The sequence below is a fragment of the Perca flavescens genome, chromosome 17, assembly GCF_004354835.1.
Source record: "Perca flavescens isolate YP-PL-M2 chromosome 17, PFLA_1.0, whole genome shotgun sequence".
Taxonomy (NCBI): domain Eukaryota; kingdom Metazoa; phylum Chordata; class Actinopteri; order Perciformes; family Percidae; genus Perca; species Perca flavescens.
In genome coordinates this window covers 20,363,460-20,383,736 of record NC_041347.1, presented here as the reverse complement: position 1 = coordinate 20,383,736, position 20,277 = coordinate 20,363,460, and the positions used below count along the sequence as shown (strand labels likewise).

Here is a 20,277-nt window from a genome sequence, read left to right as displayed (position 1 = left end):
GCCTCCTGGGCTTCTTTGGAGAGACAATAACGTTGCACAAATTTCTGATTTTTAAGTTGACCGGGTTAAATCTGTAGGAGTTCATTCCGACGCCTGGAAATGACGACATTTTTTTTTTACCAAAATTGCACAGTAAATGTAAAATGGCTGACTTGCTTTTGAGTATGGGGTAAAGGTCGCACCTTTGTGCGTTGCTCATAGCAACCGCAGCAGCAGTGTGTGGCCTGGTACTGTCCCGCTGTGGGGTCAAGTCCTGTCACATAAACTCACACAGGAAATGATCATTTGCTGCATGGCCTTGTACCTACAGTATAGAGCACATGGCTCTCAAGGTATTATGGGAGACCTTCTTCTTGCTGGTTATTAGACCATTTCACAACTTTGTGTAAAAGCCCACAATAATAAAAAATGAATGTCCCAGAAAACGTTTCTTTTTCCATCAGTATACATCACGTGTCAAACTCAAGGCCTGCAGGCCAAATCTGGCCCCTCGCACATTCTGATCCGGCCCGCATATCAATTTAGGTTCAGAATAAATTTTGGCCCGCCTAGTCGTGCGCCAAACCAAAAACATGGGAAACTGTTTTTCAACTTGCAATTACGCAACACTCAAAGCAGAATTTGGCAAATTTGCTGACTTTGAGTCTCAGAAATTCCCCCAGAAGCAGAGAGCTTGCATATTCAGCCTGTGAAAGAGGTTGTTGTGAGTCAGCTGTGTGGTAGCATACTTAGAAAATATAATCATTGTTTTGCTCAATTAATAAAGATATTTTACTTTTTCGATGAAATAAAAGCGTGTCAATAAACTATACATGTCTGGCCCTTGGTGCGATTCTTTTTTTCCAGTGTGGCCCATAGAGAAAATGAGTTTGACACCCCTGAAATACATTGAGTCAGAATCCAGACCTGAACAGGCTCTGAAAGGCCCATAAGCAGGGAATCAATCAATGGAGAGTGATTTTTAAATATGGCAGCCAACTGCAACGTCGACTAAAAGCGAGCCTCCTTCCTCTTCTCTCCTCCTTTGATTATTCTCAGTGGGTTGGGGAGTAGCACCGATGATAATTCTTGTTTTCTCGTGCTTTGTATTAAGTCCCGCTGTCTGACTGCCTCACGTGGATTATTTTCAAACGCCAAAAGCCTCAAAAAGCCAAGAGCGGCCTTTGATCCACGATGTCATTGTGACTTTTTAGCTTTGGGGATGGCATTTGAAAAGAAGAACAAAGCTTTGGTCAGCAGATGGGGAAACGGGGAAATGCCAGCAATAAATTCAGACTGTGAAGTTTTATGTAACACTTTATGTGACTGTCATGTTAGTTCAGAAAGTTACAACACGACCAGGGATAATAATGAAAAAGACCACATATAGAGAGTGATGAAGCTGTTAAAGCCAGAGAGCATGAGTGTCCCTGAGCAAACTACTGGAGCACTAGGGATACTTTTATAGTTCCATAGAGCGCCAAAGCACATTTCTGAAGAGATCCCAACCCATCAAACAATCAACTGTTATTTTAAACATCTTACACTGAATCTTTGGATATTTTGATATTCATATAAGATTCTGTTCTGATGTCCTGTAGCTGCTCCATTTAGGGATTTAAAAAAAACCCTCAAAAGTAGAGCCTGTAAAGGCAGGTTTATTCACCGTCTCATCTTTATTGTATTTTTTAAAAGCTGATTTATGTACCTGATCCTCTCAAGTCCACTCTGTTAAATAATCATGTTTTTTTTTTGGGCTGTGGGAACATTACCTTTTGCTCTGCTATAAAAAAGAAAAATGGGTTTGTGGGAGAAATGCTAAAGATCAGATAAAAAGAAAGGTATATATAATGATATAGCTTTAGAGGCAATAATGGTGGATATTAGAAAAACACTGCAGCTGAAATCTGAATCTATACTGGATGAGTGTATCCACTGAGTGATGCTGTTTGTCTTGATGATCATGTATGAGGTCAAGGATAATGGAGGCCTGCATGGCTGATTTACTGCAGCACACGCAAATGAAAAGTGAGCATGCCTGAAACATGAAGACGAGGAGTGTTTCCCGGCTGCCAGATATCTTCAAGCGTTTCTTCAGGCTGAGTCATCCACCATTTTTTTTTCACAGCGGTGAACAGTGATGTGCGCTCATCCATAAAACATGGTCAGATTTTTACTGGGGGTCTACGTATACTGTACGCTGGTATGTACTATAGGCACGGATTTATCCAAGCGTCTATGAAGAATGTCTCTCTGTTTCTGTTAATATCTCTCACACTAACTCTCTGCCGTGATATCCAACAAAGAGATCAGCTCGTACATATTACATTAGTGAGCAGTTGCCTCTGGAGGCCTGTTCAGTTATTCTGGGTGAGCTCCTCTGGCGCCATGTGATGTCGATTGAAAATGAAGCGGGCGTTGCTGGCTCCTAGGCAACTAGGCAACTACAACAAAGCGCAAATCAGGAGGAGCCGCAGAAAAGATCTCAATCTCTCTTAATATCAATTAGTCTTGTCTTTGTTATTCAAATATGGAAATTACATTTGCACATAATCCGGTGAGCCAGGTCCGTCTTGCCGAAGGATGCTTTCTTAAATCAGACATCAAAGCAGATCGGCGCATTTAGCTGCCAAAAGAAAATCTTTAATGTTTTTTTTATTATTATAGTCACTCAAATCTTTTCAACAATCAAACTCTTAACGGCAAAACACTGACTCACACCAATCTGAACAAGACAACAATAAGAACAAGACAAAGAGATGGAGAAGAACAAAAGATGTTCCAGTGTTATTTCGGTGGTTGAGGGGATCTCAGCTTGTGGATGTGATTGAGAGTATGGACATTTTTTCTTTCTTCTTCCCACCATGGGCTCTGAAGTGACAGCTGAGACATGACGGCGTGTCTTTCCTTTTACCCAGTGGTAGCACTCAGCCACGTTGGGAACATGTCAGTCAAAGATGTGAGCCTTTTGGCTTGAACCACACCAACTGTCCTTTTCAACTGTAATCTCTTTGGCAATTCTTTTCATTGTATATACAGTGCTCAGTTCTTTGCTTTGAGTGTGACTGTATATCTTAAAATTACGTTTTCATTTTCAATTTCTCCTCTTTGCCTCAGATTTTGTATTACTGGACAGCGTTCATTAACAGGTCATATAAGTGCTTTTAGACACTCTTTTTACAGCACCTACCAGTCAGGGTGACGGTAAATGGTTTCACAGGGAGGAGGGGGGATTGTTAACTCCGTGCACTCTGCTGACATGCTGCAGGTGGTGGCCTGGTGAATATCCAGCTGAGCCAGGAATGTGGAGGCCCTTAGGTGTAAGGATCAACCGTGCAGGCAGGAGAGTGTTCTCCTAGAGCTACTATTAGTGTATGAAATAGTATGACAAATGTTCAAGTCATTGTTTGGAACATTAAAGCACCATAATAGGCTTCAGAGCATACTATACTGCTAGGTCTTTAGGTCACACGTTGAGAGGAGTTTAGTTCAGTGACATGCTGAGGATCATCTTAATGTTCCTTGGACCCCTGGGGGTCTCCTACTGATTCATTGCTGTCCCTTCTGACTGCCTGTGTCTATCTTTAGCTGGGCAGACTTTTATGAGCTTTTTGAAGGGAAAGCATGCTGTGGCACTGTTGTCAGAGCTTGCTCCAAACGCTCGGACCTTCCTCCGCTGTGACATTACGTCCTTCCACAGGTTGTGCAAAGCTTGCTTACTTTGCTGGGAACCCTGCAGAGACAGGCATATGCCGAGGAATTCAGGGGTCCAATAGCTGTGATTTTAGACTTGGCTCACAGCTGCTACTGTCTTCTAGCTACACAGTGTGGAAGTGTTGTACTTAAGTGCAAATATTAGGTTTCCATTTCATTGCACTTTTTATTCCACTGCATTAGTTTTTTTATTCAAGTTTTAGTAAAAGTAACTTTACAGATTACGATTTCACACACAAAACATGCAATGCATTATTATACACTAAACAACCTGACTGAATGTAAAATTAGAGCTGAAACAGTTTGTGGATCAAGAGACAATAAGCAAGCGAATATTTCTTGCTAATTGTTTTCATGCAAAATGTCCAACATGTCATGGTTCCAGTTCTCAAGGATTTGCTGCTTTTCCTTGCCTTAAATGACAATAAACTGAATCATTTTGTAGTTTGGACTTTTAGTTGGACAAAATCACTCATGGGCACTGGGGAATTGTGACGGCCATTCATTGACGTTCTATGGACAAAACAGTGAATTGAGAAAACAATCAGTAGATTCATTAAAAATGAGATTTGTATGTAATAATATTAAGTAACATTATTAATGCAATTTTTTTTTCTTTTTACAGTGTGGTACTGTTACTTTTATGTGAGGATTTGAATACTTCCTCCACCACTGCTACCTAACTTTGCTTCTCCATAATGCAGGGAGTTACTAACAGCTACTGATGCAATCCTCTTCTAATAAGAGGAGATGCCTGCTTTTAAAATCAGGTTAGGTCAGGGCTGGATTAATAAATATTCTGGGAATACACTATGTCTGCTCAGAGAGCTTTATGGAGCTATAGGAGCAGACAGAACCTTTGATCTCACTGAAGAGGTATGACGCTCACTTTCAGATGCTGCCATTGGTCACAAGAATCTCAGCACGCCTCCTTTCATTCATATATTCATAATGCACACAGCCTGATGGAGGACAATGTAACCTTTAAGTGCTCAAGTGGGATTTAACTATAGTATTTAAAAATGATAATGCACGTTTCAAGGCTGTTTTTAATCCTTCATTTTTCATGTTTCTGTCTAAATGGATGCAGTTATATTATTGTTAAGCAGCGTAGAAATGGTAACAGAGACTTTTAACATTTATTGTTATTTTTATATGTTGGCCCATTTTGGCAATCTCTTATAAACTGGACAGTTAAAACATGTTATGATGCTCTTTTAAAGTATTTAGTCTAGTCTAAACAAATGAATGAATAAGCCTGCATTAGTCGCTTGTTGTTTTAAGATCTGATCTGTTCTTCTGAAGATCTGTTCTTATTCATACTGTAGTATTTATTGTGTGTGCTCATTATTCTTTCACATTCCTGCTGTCTATATGTTTGTATATTTGTATTATTTTACTTCTAATTGTATGGTCTGAGAAGCCCTCTGCAGCTTTTTCATTTTAAAGCTTCTATTCTGATGAGGTTTACTGCCTTCTATAAATGTTGTTAAGTAGGAAAATGAATGAGGTTAACAATAACCCTGCGCTTTGGTAGAACATTTGTCTTTCCCCTCGCTTCTTGTAGCAAATTTCTTCTTCATTTCTGCTGAAGAAACTTCCTAAGTTACATCAAACATCTTTCCTTTTTCATAACAGGCGTTCCCCTGAAGCTGAATAACGGGCATAGGTGACTTGCAAAAGCTTTACAAGAATCTCATTTTAAGAGATAAGAGGAGGAACTTCTAACAGCATTTTACAGATCTTTTGGGCACTAACAACAAACATCCTATTTTTTTCAACCGACCACACATGCAGAGACTCTGCCAAATGAAGAAAAAAATTACAGTGAAGGTAGATGCTGGAGCTGACTAGTTTTCCTTTACACTTTGATCTAGATGCACATTTTGGGCAGAAGTAGTGACCTCAGTGAATTCGGTCAATGTCCACAACTGTCATTGTACTTGAAGTTTGCTCTTTTAAATCATTATTACCAATATTATCAGAATCACTCTGTATTTACCTGATTAGTGACTGTATTGTCTAAAAACCTCCTAAAAACTACTGATTTAATAACTTTTATCATACTGACTAACAGTTTAAAACCAGAAAACTATTCAGTTTTTATTTTGTTTTTTAATTGTTTGCAACAGCCCCTTTGCCATAAAGCAACACCAATGCACTTTTCCTCTTCGGTCCCCCTACAGGTTGGAAGTGTAATTGTCCATTACCGCTGTCTCATTCGAACTACAGATCCGCTTACATATAGCGTTTTTCCATTACATGGTACCTGCTCGACTCTACTCTACTCGGCTCGACTCGACCCGGCCGCAGTGCCCCCCCCTCCATTTTCCATTGCAGATTTAGTACCGCCTCATGCCTGAGGCGAGCGTGGATGGTCGTCATAGTGAAGCCGCAGGAAACTGCCCTGACCTAACGCGACACACACAGAACATCGAAGGTGTGTGGTTTTTGACTCTCGGCATGTGGCTGTTGCCAGAAGACCAATTTTGTTTCAAAAGAAGCTGGAGGCAGCAAAAAAAAAAAAACACCGCTGGCTAAACTATTTAAAAGAGTTTGTTCAGGACACCCCCGTCTGTCGCTAGCAATGATGACGCAGTGATTAGTGATGATTCTCTCTGACCAATCAGCAGTCTGCGGGTTTTTACGTCAACTTTTGGTATCACCTCAGCTCGCTTGGAACCTGGACAGAGGTGGTACTAAAAAAAGTACCTGTTAGCAGGTACCAGGGACTTTTTTTCGTAATGGAAAACCACAAAAGGCGAGTAGAGTCGAGGCGAGTCGAGCAGGTACCGTGTAATGGAAAAATGCCACTAGTGAAGTTATAGCAGTTATGTGTCTGTATATATACAGAGCGAATGTGCCGTTCACCCTGTTACGAGTTGATGAACCACTGAAATGATTTTGGAAACATTATTTTAAAGGTACAAAAGAACCTTTGGTGTTGCTTTAAAGGGCATTTCTTCTTGTAGAGCATGTTTGTGAATATTTATAAAGTCATCAGACTCGTTAGGGGGTATTCATTTACATAATTCACAGGTCAATATATGCTCTACCAAATGGTTGAGAAGATCATTATAGGGCTAAGAAAAACATCAAACTTTTACCAGTAAAACCAACTCGTTGTAGGCATTGTGAAAAAAAATAGTGCACAAGATTTATCTCCTAACCCTCTTGTGTTGGGCATATAGCCTCCATATGGTATGGTTTACACAGGGGGAGGAACGTGCTCTCTCAAACTAGCTTCCATTAAACGCATTCCTTGTTAACAGGCTGATAATGGCATGCTAGATCCCAGCACTCCTGTGATGTGACTCATCACTCAGGTGTGTTTACAGTTTGTTACCCTAGAAAAAGAAGCCTCTTTGGAGACGGACTACCTCGCAATGTAAGTTTCGAGCTCCAAGAAACCGTCAAAGCAGCTCATCCTCTCAGGCGGTTATTCATCGCAAATGTGTCTCAGGTGACGACCTTTTCAAACACGTGCTTTCGCTAACACAAACACAAAGAAAGAGAGGCAGAGGTGGAGAGAGTGAAACAGCATCCATGTGTGTGTGGCTGAGAGGCTTGAGGTGAGCTTAAGATATCAACTGGGTCATTTCATTTCACACAAAACCATCAATTACACCCCACAACTACTACCTTTACTGCTAGTCTTTATTAGTTTGTTGCTTTAGTGCAGCAGCCTGAGGGATGAGAGGGATTCTCCACAGCTTATGTAACGTGTCTTTTCATTCAATACATCCAGGGCTTTGTCCATTACTCGAGGAATAATAGTGTGATGAGTGCAGATTCCAATCCTGATGCAAAATGAGAACCTGTTTCAAGCAAAAGATCCAGAAAGATGAGCTGATTTAGAAGCGATCTGGAGTGGATTTGGTGAAATCAGGCAGAGGGAGCTGATGACGATATGTGTCTGTCTGGATGTCTTCTCCTGTTACCATATGTCCGATTTGTTTATCCATAAAGCAAGCACTTTACTTATCACGAAAACATCAGCGGACTAAGAGTGTGACAACAAAGCCAAATCAAAATGTGTCTTTTTTTCATTTACTAATACCACTTTATTTTACATCACTGAAACAACAGGGCATACAAATGAAATATCTATTGTGTGCAAGAAAATAATATTTGACACATATATACTATGTGTAAATGTGCTGCAAATAGACAGATAGATACCACATTTTCAGGCAAATAAAGAAACATTGCAAAACTGAAAAAGATACAGGCTAGCTCACACTGAAGTTTATCAGTTTGTTTGTATTTTGGAGGCTATAGTATCTGCAATAAGATCTAATCATACAACTAAACTAAACTAAACTTAAATCATTCTTCAATCAACTTGAGTGTTCTGTATTCACAGCGTGTTTCTTCATGCTGCACATGTTGTCAAATTGCTGATTGTGTTTCTCAATTAGCCTGTGCTTTATTTCTTTGCTGTATTTTTTGCTTTTTGTATTGCCAAATTGGGGATTGCTTGTGTGAGCCCTCAGGGCCACCATACACATGATGAGGTCATTAACAATGTTAGTCACCCAGCACACCTGGAAGATGAGGGGAATGCAGCATTCCAACCAGTGACCCCTAACCTCCCGTTCACCTCACAGAAAAGACATTTTTTTCTCTCTGCAACACCACAACTAGAGCTGATTCTCACACTCACAGTCATGTCATCGTTGGATCACAGTACTGGAGTTTTTTGTCATTAGACTTTACTTTTCAAGCAGCATCTAGTGCTGAAACAATTACATTAATTGATTAGTTGACTGACAGAAAAATACCTGACAATATTCTTCTCAAATGTGAATATTTGTTAATTTAAGGAATATCTTTGGGTTTTAGACTGTTGGTTGGACAAAAAAAGCAATTTTGAAGATGGCAACTTTGTCTTTATTTTGTCACATTTTATGGATCATGGGATTAAATGATTCACCTTAATTTCTTTGGCCTCATAGGTGCAGTGGAATCTAGCTGCAAACTCATCGCTGACACAGTCATCTTTTAAGTTGAAATAGTGGACTTGTTGGCAAACTGTTGCCTAATTACACGTCCAAAAGATACGGAGCAACATTAGCATTCACTTGTAGTTGTGTGTCTGTCCACCTGATGAATGTAAGTCCAATATTCACTCTACTTATCATTCTCTAAGTTGCTATCTTTGTGACAGCGTTGACAGCAATGAGAGTGAACCAAAACAGTAACATTTCAGGCCGTAAATTTCAGCCACTTTAAAGATGATTAGTATCCTATTAAATAATCTAGTGCAAGTCCAGTTGAGAATCTTCCGAGATTCATTTATAGATCAATTAATTAATAATAAAAATATTTGTTAGTTGCAGCCCAAAAAACTGTGAAATACACCTTCTTCATCTTCTTTATCTCTGCCTTATCTGATTTTGATAAAACTAATACAGGAAGGCAGGAAGGAAGTAACATCATTGGGTTTGCTAAGTCAATTTCCTGAGCTGTGGTTCTATCCAGTGTGAGCAATATGCAGCTCTGGATATGCTATCATGTTACCATGTAAGACAACATCGATGTGATGTGAAGTTGGTGTATGATAATTTTGCTAAAGTGCAAGATTTGTTTTACGGGACTGGAGAGGCTTCAAAATAGATTGCCCCGGGCTACAGCGTCTCTCCCGTCCTCGTCCCAGGGCGTCTCTCTCCGTCTTTTACCTTCTCCCAGTGTTCATATCACCTCTCCTGCGATGGCAGGCCCAGGCAGGCGGCCAGCTGGTGGTGTCTCATTGGGATGGCAGGACAGACACAGAGAGCACAGTAAGATGTAGAATCAAAGACATCAGGGGCTCAAGAGGTTAGGATTCTCCAGAGACGCAGCAGCATACCTCTCCTACTGTTGCACTTAAAGTAATCCCTTTCTAATGTTTTCATACTGGCATGATCATGTGTGTGTGTGTGTGTGTGTGTGTGTGTGTGTGTGTCTGCAAGGATTTTAGCTTTGTGATTGGTTACATAAATCTTTGCATGCAATCGTGTGCGTGGGTGATAGTGATGTGCAAGCATATGTCTGAGTATACCCAAGATACCTCTCTCTGTTTCATCTGTGTATGTGTGTGTGTGTGTGTGTGAGTGTATTACAGGAAAACAGTGACTAATGTCTGCCCTCTTCTCTTCCGTAAGCTGATCTGTCCCAGAGGCGAACGAGAGGGCACCGTTTTTTCTCTGCCCAGAGATGCTTTAGAAACACTGCAAAAACAAGCACATGAAGCCTTCAGGACAGCGCGGCCAGACTCAGCAATCGTGAACTCAATGGCGCCTGTGAACGTCCACTCCCACGCACAGTCAAGAGCATCTATCTCTGGGTGCCATGAGGTTAACCTGGCGTCCATTACCTAACACACAACATCCAAGGGAGATGACCCATGTAGTGCTCAGACAACACAAGCTGAAACTGGTAGTGCAGCATTACTCACTTTGTGTAAACACGGGAATAGTCGAGTATGGAGGCAACACTGATACACCTTTTAGGCCAATGAGGCAGATATATGTAATGAGTGTGTATATGTACAGGTGCTGATAGTGGGTATTGATTGTGGTAATAACATAAGATCAAAGACATTGTAGATTGATGATATTCTGCATCTTTTTGTCCAAATGCATGAATGCCCTTTTCTTGATTAGGATCTCATAGTGCTTTTTCCGTGCGTCTCTGTGGATATGGATAAGGCCACAGAAGGTGACACTTAATTTACCACTGTTGTAATGGGCACAGTGTCTGCCGCATACATAATTAATCGATCACTGTTTTCCACATTGATAACAGCACGACCGGGTCCTCACCTTGTCTTTGAGTGCTGATTGCATTCACTTTGCCGCTCACCATTACTGTGAGACACACTCACAGAGGGAAACAGCAGTAAATAAGCTGATCATATGTGCTTCATGATGAGAACCAATGTACACCTGGTAAGTCTCCACAGTTAAGCTAGTTATCACAAGTCTCACATAATGGGAGATGAGGGTGAGGACCAGTTATGGTATGCAAAAAGACCCATACAGTCTCGCTTTCCAGCAACAAGCATTTATCTCTAAAAAAAGTGATGGAATAACAAGACGCAAGCAGTAGACAAGGGTGAGATATGTTGAACGACACCAGCAAAGGGAAGATCTGTTCACTCTATTTTTAACTCAGAATCTTAATGAAACATCCCCCTAGCGCCCATGAGCTCCCTTTTCCCCCCCTCGATGAATTCATTGAGTTGAAACAGATTTAGGCAGCAGAATGAAAAATGGTACATAGAAATGTCTGGCTGGGTTTGGAGATTAATATTACAGCAGGAGAAGCGATGATCTATTACTGAACTGTCCGAGCAGCATACTGAGGATGAAAGTGATGAGCACTGTCGCCAAAGTATGTAATTACTGATTACTCTCATCAGAAGGATAACAGCATAAAAATCTGTTGTGTACATTAACTTTGCTTTATGCATACAATAACAGACACGTCTGAATCAACCATTTTGTTGTTTGAGTCTGAATTTCTATCTGTAATGTAGGCTATAGGCTACACTTTGTTGTTTGTCAAATGGGCATGTTTCATTATCCATGCTTTATTATTATTTTATTTTTTTAACTTTCTATTTGTTTAATCATTTGAGTTCAGATAATAACATCAATAGTCTACTTACGTGCAACCTCTCTAGCCTATAAAGGCCATTTGCCTGATTACTTTAAATTCACTGATGTGTGCTTACACCATATATAAAATGTGACCACTGCAAACACGTCCACTGTCCTATGAAGGGAGTGCGGGACAATTGATTTTTTTTTTTTTTGCAATAGGAAAGGGAGGGGAGCTCATAGGGGGCTCGGGATTGTGCAGTTAGATGGTAAACAAATATTTGACAGCAGCAGCGCTGGGCTTTCTCTGTGATGTGTTTGCAGTGTGAGACGGTGAACTACAGGAGTAGTCTCGGCTCTTTAGTACCCAGTTTGACGGTCTGCGTGCGTCCTCGGAGAGAAAGAGCTGCTGTAATTGGTTTCTCAATGAAGGATCATCAGCAGCTCCCCGGAGGCTCGGTGGACTGTAGCGAAGCGCTGCTCGATCAACCGTCGGCTCCCCGGCTTTAAACACCGCTTTGCTCCTTTCTTCTGCAATATACACACGTGGACAGAGGATTCTCGGAGCATCATCTTACTGCGCGTCTTTAGAGGGGGATTTGTGTTTGTTTTCACAACCTGTGCGCGTGCTGGGAGTTCATTGTTTTTGTCCGTATCGCGGAGAATCGCGGCAAAGTTTAACGCCGATTTAAACATGAGTGACCTGGAGGACGACTTTGCCAAGATCCTACTTCTAAAGGAGGAGAGGATACGGGACTTGGAGAGGCGTCTGGCGGACAGGGAAGACGAGATCCAAGAACTCAAGAGAAAATTACACAAATGTCAGTCTGTTTTGCCCAGCGCTCAACTTATTGGACCGAGGACCCGCAGGGCACAGGGCATCTCCGCGGAGCCTCAGACACACCAGGACCTGGCAAGGCAGGCGTTTCGGAAATATGCCAAGTCCGACTGGTAAGACTGTTTGAGCAGGCATTTGTACTTTATTGCTCCATTACGCTCCTATGCCATCTTTAAAGATCTTTCGGAGTGTTTTCCCTTCACTACCAGAACCAAAAGGTTTGCCATGGATGGTTGTGAATCTGTTATTTATAAGGAAGCACAACTCTCTCTCTCTCTCTCTCTCAACAGAAATGTGATTAAGACATGAATGTGCATGTGTTGATAGCAACACTCTACTCTCTCTCACACACACACACACACACACACACACACACACACACACACACACACACACACACACACACACACACACACACACACACACACACACACACACACACACACACAAACACACACACACACACACACAACACACACACACACACACACACACATGTTCTAGACACTTCAGTGTTGTATCTACACAAAGCTTTTCTTTCTGTCTGTTCTACCTTTTCTTTTTTTTCTAAATTGGAGATGGAGACGTTTGCCATGAATGGACGAGCACTTTCATTCTTAGGGGCCGATGACGCAGCTCCAATGCGAGCTTCAGAAAGAGCTCCTAATTGATCAGATCCATCATGGCAGTCCCACAGGACACAGACAGGAGGAAGTGCGATGCATTATTGGCTTTTAGTAGCTGGACGCTGAGGACCCGAAGTGCATGTCTGAGGATATTTAATACTCCATTAGAAAACGCTTTGTTTGACCATATGCTTCCTTCATCACCTTTGGGTGCCCGTTTTAGCTTCAGGGTATGGTTGTCCTGATTTTGAGGGTTTCAAATGAGGCCTGAACCTGAATAGTAGTAATTAATTATTATCTCATTCTTTTCACGTTGTCTGTCAGTCTTTTCCTTTTGATTTTGCTGTAATTACTTCCAGCAAAAAGTTTAACATTCTCTATCTTCATCTTTTAATTTATTTTCAACTTCATTTCTATTATAACAATCCAATCAGGATAAATCATTTGCTATATTGATATCACACACACAAGCAGACACCAACCTGCTGACTCAATTATTGCAATAGACAATAATTAGGGTTAATTTTATTAAGATGACTAGACAATTTCCAGTCTTCATTTCATCCTCGTTTGCACTCATTAACTGATAATCAGTGGGACTTCAAACTAACACAAAAGTCTGCAGACAGATTCCTGAGACAAGAAAAATGAAATAACAGTACTTGAGAATGAAGTATGGAGGTCATGAATGGCCCAGGTTCATTGAGAAATAATGACTAACAAGCTACATTCAAGACAGAACTAATAAAGTACTTCTCAGCCTTTCAGGGTTCATTCTGAAAATAGTCAAATTATGTGTAAACTCAGCTGATGAGCTGATGTGCTTGAATGGCCTTTCAGTGGACAACTTGACTAATTGCACAAGGCCATGAACTCTGTGCAGTGAAATGTTAGTAAACCTGCATTTGTAAAAAAAAAATAAATAATAAAAAGCACCGGTGAGATGATGTCATTGCTCTCGGTGCCAACGGTGTCTGGTGGAGTGTCTCCACCTGCACCGCTGTGCCCGCTGGGCTGCAGCGGGGTCAGAGACGGTGTGACCCCCATTAGAGTTGGGACGTGGCACCAACCGGGGTACCGCCCCGCTCATCGGATTACCGCAGCATGGAGCAACGGATCCTGTTTCTATTGATCTGCATAGGAAAAGGGCTGAGCTGGATGGTTAGAGAGGTGAAATTTAAAGCGCAGGGGTGCTTTGAAGGACAGTGGGAGGGCCTTTTGATGATTGGAGGATGTGGGGATGCAACACTGGACTGGAGAGAGCCTGAAGGCTCCAGTCACCTGCAGTTTCCTGATATGAAGGAAACATTGCTGCTGCTTAGGCTTTGTGCCCCGCACCCTCCTTCCCTTGACAGACATACAAGAAAATATGATGGTTTTTAGTTAGCTCGGAAAAAGGCTGCCTCGACTTTATTAGAACTTTGCATTTAGAGAGGAGCACAATAAAACAAATCTTTTTGGGAGAATATATAAAGCTATTATTTTACTGTAATGACTTAACAGGCAATACACTGTTTGTTGAACAGGTGTTCCTCACAGTTCCTTTATCTCGTGTAATGTCTCACAGAAAGCTTACATTTTATACCTTTTTTTATTTCTGTGATGTCTGAAAACAGGTTTAGCATTGTTTGCAAAGCTGCTGATGTGTATTTGTTTTACTTGTTGCACACAGGACTACTGCACATGTCAGCATTTGCAATGATTACCTATTTCAGTCATCCAGTAGGATCATTAAGCGATGGGCATGTTTGCCTGCAGAGCAGAGGCATGCCACCGGTGATGGACTGGCCATCTGGAATATGGGCAAATGCCAAAAGGGCCGCCCCCTTATTTACCCCTACTGTATGGGCCACTACTGATAATTTGTCTTTGGTAAATTTTGAGTTAAAGTTATTTCATGCATGCAGCCACAAATATTCAAGGTTGTACTGCAGCGAAGTGCTTGGAAAGATACACTAGGAAGGCAGAGTTCCTGATTTCCAAGCTAGGTTATTGACAAAAATAGCGCCGGTGTGTAGCAAATGCCAGGGCCGTTTTTTGATCCCAGTCCGTCAGTGCATGCCACCTTGTTGTTGTGTGGCTGAGTTGATACTTTATCCCACCACACGAGGGCAGCTGTGATCTATTGTTAGACCAACTGGCTCTCTCCAGGGTTGTTTTCTGCTTTTTGTCAGGAAGAAGATGCTTTTTACTACCACACCAAAAACACCTATCCTCAGAGCCAAAGAAATGTCCTTCACCTCGCTTTTTGTCCTGGCTGTCAACATGTGACTCTCCATCCTCTCAGCACAGTAACTGCTGCTGTGGCTCCTCGTCCTATCAGATTGTCCTTGGCAGTTTATCCTCCTCTGAATTTGTCCAGAGCACAGGAGGCCAAATGCGGTTCCTGAGCTTGAGATGACTCATTTGGGATAATGTGGACAGTAACCAGCAGTGCTTAGAGTCAACAGAGTAAATGAGGAATGTGGAGCTGCTGTGGAGAGCAAGCATCAGTCATTCATATCCGCCAAGGCTGTTGTTTGGCAATCTCTAAGATTACAATATTGTAAAGCACCTTCACTTGCTCCTCTATGGAATCTGTCACAAAAATGAATAGTTCCTATCAGGGATTTGGTTAAAGTCATTTGGTTAAATACACAGGTAGTCCAACACAATACAAGCAATAGATGGGGAAAAAAACAAACGCGTTGTTTATTTTAACACTAAGGTTCATTAAGTTTCCATCACCTTCAACTTCCATTAAGGCTCCGGTGCTCATCTATTTGTAACTCAGCTGCCTCAGGGCGATCTGCTGAGTTATGATGACATAGTTCCCAGAGCAGTGGCTTTCTCACTGAGTCCATTATTCATGTGCGACGAGTGCGACTCTCTTTGAGTGGCAGACTGCACTGTGCCACAGATTCCTGTAGGCGCCCTCCTCGCCATGCGCTCTCTCCAGGTCGCAGCCTGACGCACTCGGGGAGGACGGTCCTCCGCTGTCACACCGCCAAGGGAGAGAGAGAGAGAGAGAGAGAGAGAGAGAGAGAGAGAGAGAGGGGGGCAAACTTTGCGTGATAGTGGTTGAGTCGCTTTACTGGCTCACCTTGGTTATCGCAGCAACCACCGAACATACCTTCGCTTCAGTTCCCAACATCCGCTCGTGACGGACAACAGCGAGGATCCCCCCAGGAGAGACAGGGGCTGCATCCTCTGAAGCTGTTCATGCCGGATAAAGTTTATGAGCAGCGTGGTAGAGGAGAGGGGATAAAGACTAGACCGCAAACCTTTCGATAAACTTATTGGGAAGACTCTCGTCGCCAACTGAAATGGGCACCTTGCGCGACCTCCAGTACGCGCTCCAGGAGAAGATTGAGGAGCTGCGCCAGAGGGACGCGCTCATCGACGAGCTGGAACTAGAGCTCGACCAGAAAGACGAGCTTATACAGAGACTACAGACCGAGCTGGACAAATACCGCTCCGTTATCAAACCGGCAACCCAGCAGGTCCACAAGCAGAGTGAGCTGCATGAGCAGCAGCGGACGAAGAGGCAGGCAATTTCGGCCGAACCCACTGCCTTCGACATCCAGGATCTTAGCCATGTCACCCTACCTTTCTACCCTAAAAGCCCACAGTAGGTGTCCAAATTATAAATACTTAATATTCACCTTTAATAACGAAAATGCTAATAGGATTTTAAATCAGCTCCAGTATAAGTTCACCTTTCGGATTCACTAATGTTAAGTGTGGCGCAGCAGGTACGGCACCTGTAGCACATATGGATGAGGTGGTGAGCTCTCTCTTTCAAACACACACACACACACACACACACACACACACACACACACACACACACACACACACACACACACACACACACACACACACACACACACACACACACAGGAAACTGTCCAGTTATCAATAGGATTTTCATCAGCTCCGTGATAAAGGGCTGTATATCAATACGCCTGATCACAGCCTAACATGAGAGAGAAATTAACTGTCATCCTGTGATGGGAATTATAGGTTTAGAGATCTGGTGTTGGCTCTGTGTAATGTACCAGTGCCCATTTTACACAAGCTGTGATTCTGTGACAGGCAGTCTTAACAGGCTCTCTGTGCATGTTTACCTTATGATTTGTTTAGAGCTCTCTCTCTCTCTCTCTCTCTCTCTCTCTCTCTCTCTCTCTCTCTTTTTCAAACTCTCAACCAAACATCTCTCTCTTGCTCAGCTTGGTCTGCAACATGAGGTCTGGTTGTCAAGCGGAAACTGTATGTAATCCAGCATTAAACCTGAAGGTTGTGTTATTATAAATTAAACACTTCCCCTGGTGGACAGGAATAATATCTTCATTCTGAAAGCACATAAAAAATAGACATATTGAACAAAATCAATACATTTTCAAAACTAAATCCAGATTTAAAATGCATATTGGGATATGTCATATCACTTAAAGTGCTCATATTATGCTTTTTGGCTTTTACTTCCGTGACGAACGCGCGTCACTTTGTAACACGCGTTATAATGCTCGCCTAGCTGCTAGCATGGCACTCCCTCATACTCTGCAACTGACTAGCTAGCAGTACCTACTGCGTATTTGCGACTCCCAACAAAGATGGAACAGAAGTGTGATGTCTCACTCTGTAGCTAAAACAGAGAGCTCAACACACAGGGTGAAAAGAGGAGCTGCAGCAATGTGCAGTACAACAAATATATGTTTTTTTCTGAAAATTAAACCACATAAACCTATTCTGGTACAACCTCTAAATACAATTATGAACCTGAAAATGAGCATAATATGAGCACTTTAAAATGAGCAGAATGAAGTTTTCAAATTAAAATTATTGATCTGAATTATTTCCATACTATGTTGGTGTTTTCAGACTTTGCCATTTTTTTCTCGACACACAAATAAACAAAGCTCAAAAGATTTCATCAAAGGAAATAAAAAATAAAGGGGATTATTTATCTGAGCAAGGAAAGGTCATTTTTGTGTGTGGTATTTTTTTATTTTCTTTGTCTCCCTGTCATAAATAAGTGTGAGATCCTGGACACTGGATTGGAATGGCAGATGAGGAAAAAAATACTGTGACAATTTCATAATGATAGTAATTCTTTACTGTATATGCATTGTTCCATTAAGAGATTTCCCAAAGAGACTTTTAGGGAGACCTTGAAGGGAAGAAAAAAAAATATTGACTTTGTCCTTTCAATGTAATCATCTGTCAGTTATGATGGGAAAAGAATGATTGCATGATTTGAGATGATAATCCCCACAGGGAAACTGAAAGAAAATGTCATGATGGAATTGAAAATGATCTGCTTCTTACCAAGAGGTTGTTTGAACTTCCATCAAAGAGTCATCTATAGCTTAAATGTTCTGCTGAGTGTCTGCCGCACCTTTTCGCACTGAATTACATTTTGCTCACTTTATCTCTCCTAATAAGTATACATGAAAAAATAATTATTGAAAAGCAGTGGACTGTTGAATGCAAATGACTTGAGCGTGTTTGAGCACTGTTCTCTTATTGGTTCAGCGTTATTATCGTTATTCAGTTTGTTTGTACATCTCTGCTTGAGCAACTTGCAAAAGTTCAAGAGCAGTTCATTTATCTCCAAGTTATTTTGTTTTTGTGAGACTCTACTAACTTTTGTTATTGCTCAATTGAGAATAGAGTTTTTGTTTTTGTTTTTGATAAACGCAAGTGCCCTCATGGGACAAAGACAGCTCAATTACATTTTCATTTTGTTTAGGTTATTGAAGTGTAGCGATAATGCTTGTTGGATTTGGCTAAATGTTTAGATTTTTCTTTCATTCTCACCTACTTTATCTTCTTTACAAGACCCTTACAGCGTTCCTTACACATACGCTATCCATCCCTCTCCCTCTGTCTGCCTCCTATTTCTGTTAGCCTCTCCCACTTTTCTGCCACCCCTCTTATTTTTTCCTTCTAAAAGAGCATATTTTCTCCTTTTAAGGAAGGCTGAACATGCTCAGCCCTAAACCTCACTAGTGGATGAAGGCAAATATATCATCCTCACAAAGGAGAGGAAGGCAGATGTTTTTATAAGGGTCTGGTTAGAAGACGTTGCTCAACGTTGCTATCAGAGGCTCAAGTCGGGGGGTCCAGATCAGGGTTGAGAAGGCCAGAAATCTCCTGGGAGTAAAGTAACAAAAAGAGGGTCAATGAGGCACATTTTCAGAGGGCTGGAGATCAACTAGGAAAATAAAAGATTTCCATTTTGTTTCTGTTTGTTAAGTTAATAATATGCAGAAAAATGAAGAGTTCTGCTAGCATAAAATGCATAAGCCTATTTTAAAAGCATCATTAACTCAGTAAGCATCATAAGGATCATCATATTCCAGACTGGCACTTACCAACTTTACTAAGATATACTCCTTAAAACGTAGTGGGAGCAGCTACCATTACAACTAAATCATCGTCTCCTCCGTGTGCAGTCTCTGCTGAAAAAAGAAAGGAGGTTTGGGAGGAACAAATATTGTGGGAGGGGAATTGAAAAATAGGTGCAACACCTGAGTCTTCTTAACTCAATTCCCAGGAGTAACTTGTTCTGATGCTCAAGGGCAGAATAAAACAAATATCTAACAAGAAACCCTGGTTCAAATAAATGAAAATCCTGAGACTCTGGAAACTTGTTACCACACTGTCTCTTTCATCTTTCTCATATCTGTAAATTGTCTAAAAAAGGAGTTCCCTAAAGTAAATGCTGAAAAGGCATGTCCACCAATGAGATGGGGAGTCTGGGATAATAATGATGCTGCTATATGGAAAGACTTTTGTACAGTGCCCATGGCAAAAATTCAATATGCTGGGATGTCTGATCTGTCACTGAGATTAGTATATAAATCCAGTGTTTGTACTTTATTTAAATAACTTAAGTAAGTAATATCTGTTATCCTAATATATTGTGACAACTAATACTGTACAATATTGGTCTTTAGTTTAGTTCCATGCTTTCATCCCCAAGCATCACTGCTGTGAGAGATTAAAAGCAGAGCTGTTTGGGGATCGACAGGACTAATTGAAAATTCATCAGAGTGTTGAATGAAAAACACACATTAGGAGAATTTTTTTGGGATATTTCGGCATGCTATTTTGCTATTTTCTCAGCTGATGGTGTCAAAATGATGATCTGTAAATGTAGGCCAAGGTTGAAGATTTACGTGCCAGCTATGATAGCTGCTTCTCAGGGCATCGCTCACAGTTTTTCATCTGAAGCAACAGTGTTTTTTCACAGATTCGATCACGTGTAACAAGATTGAATGGATTCAAAGGCATCCGTGTGACCTTAAACAATGAATGGAAGCTCTTGAGGAGGAATAAGACACTGACTTTAAAATATGACCTCACTTTATAGATGCATGTGCAGAGGGGTTTATAGTGCCTGTTTTGAAAACACAGACATGCGCATAATGCTCAGTACATAAAACTAAAAACAAAAAATTGGGCACTGCTGATATTGTATCATGGCAGACATCAGTGACGGACTGGGAACAAAAAATGGCCCTGGCATTCCCACCCACCAGCGGCC

The 20,277-nt window shown here is 41.4% G+C and overlaps 1 protein-coding gene across 2 annotated transcripts in view; it reads left to right on the top strand.

The window, feature by feature from the left end:
* The first annotated feature begins 11,548 nt into the window (after nt 1-11,548).
* Nucleotides 11,549-20,277, top strand: part of LOC114571723 (cGMP-dependent protein kinase 1) — an 80,317-nt gene continuing 71,588 nt past the window's right edge. Inside the window, exon 1 of one of the 2 annotated variants that reach the window (XM_028602873.1) lies at nt 11,549-12,230. In XM_028602873.1, coding sequence (XP_028458674.1) covers nt 11,974-12,230 — 257 coding nt within the window. In that variant the 5' untranslated portion in view covers nt 11,549-11,973. Of the gene's footprint in view, nt 12,231-15,909; nt 16,354-20,277 lie in introns of those variants that run through there. The other variant, XM_028602872.1, reaches the window with a different exon arrangement.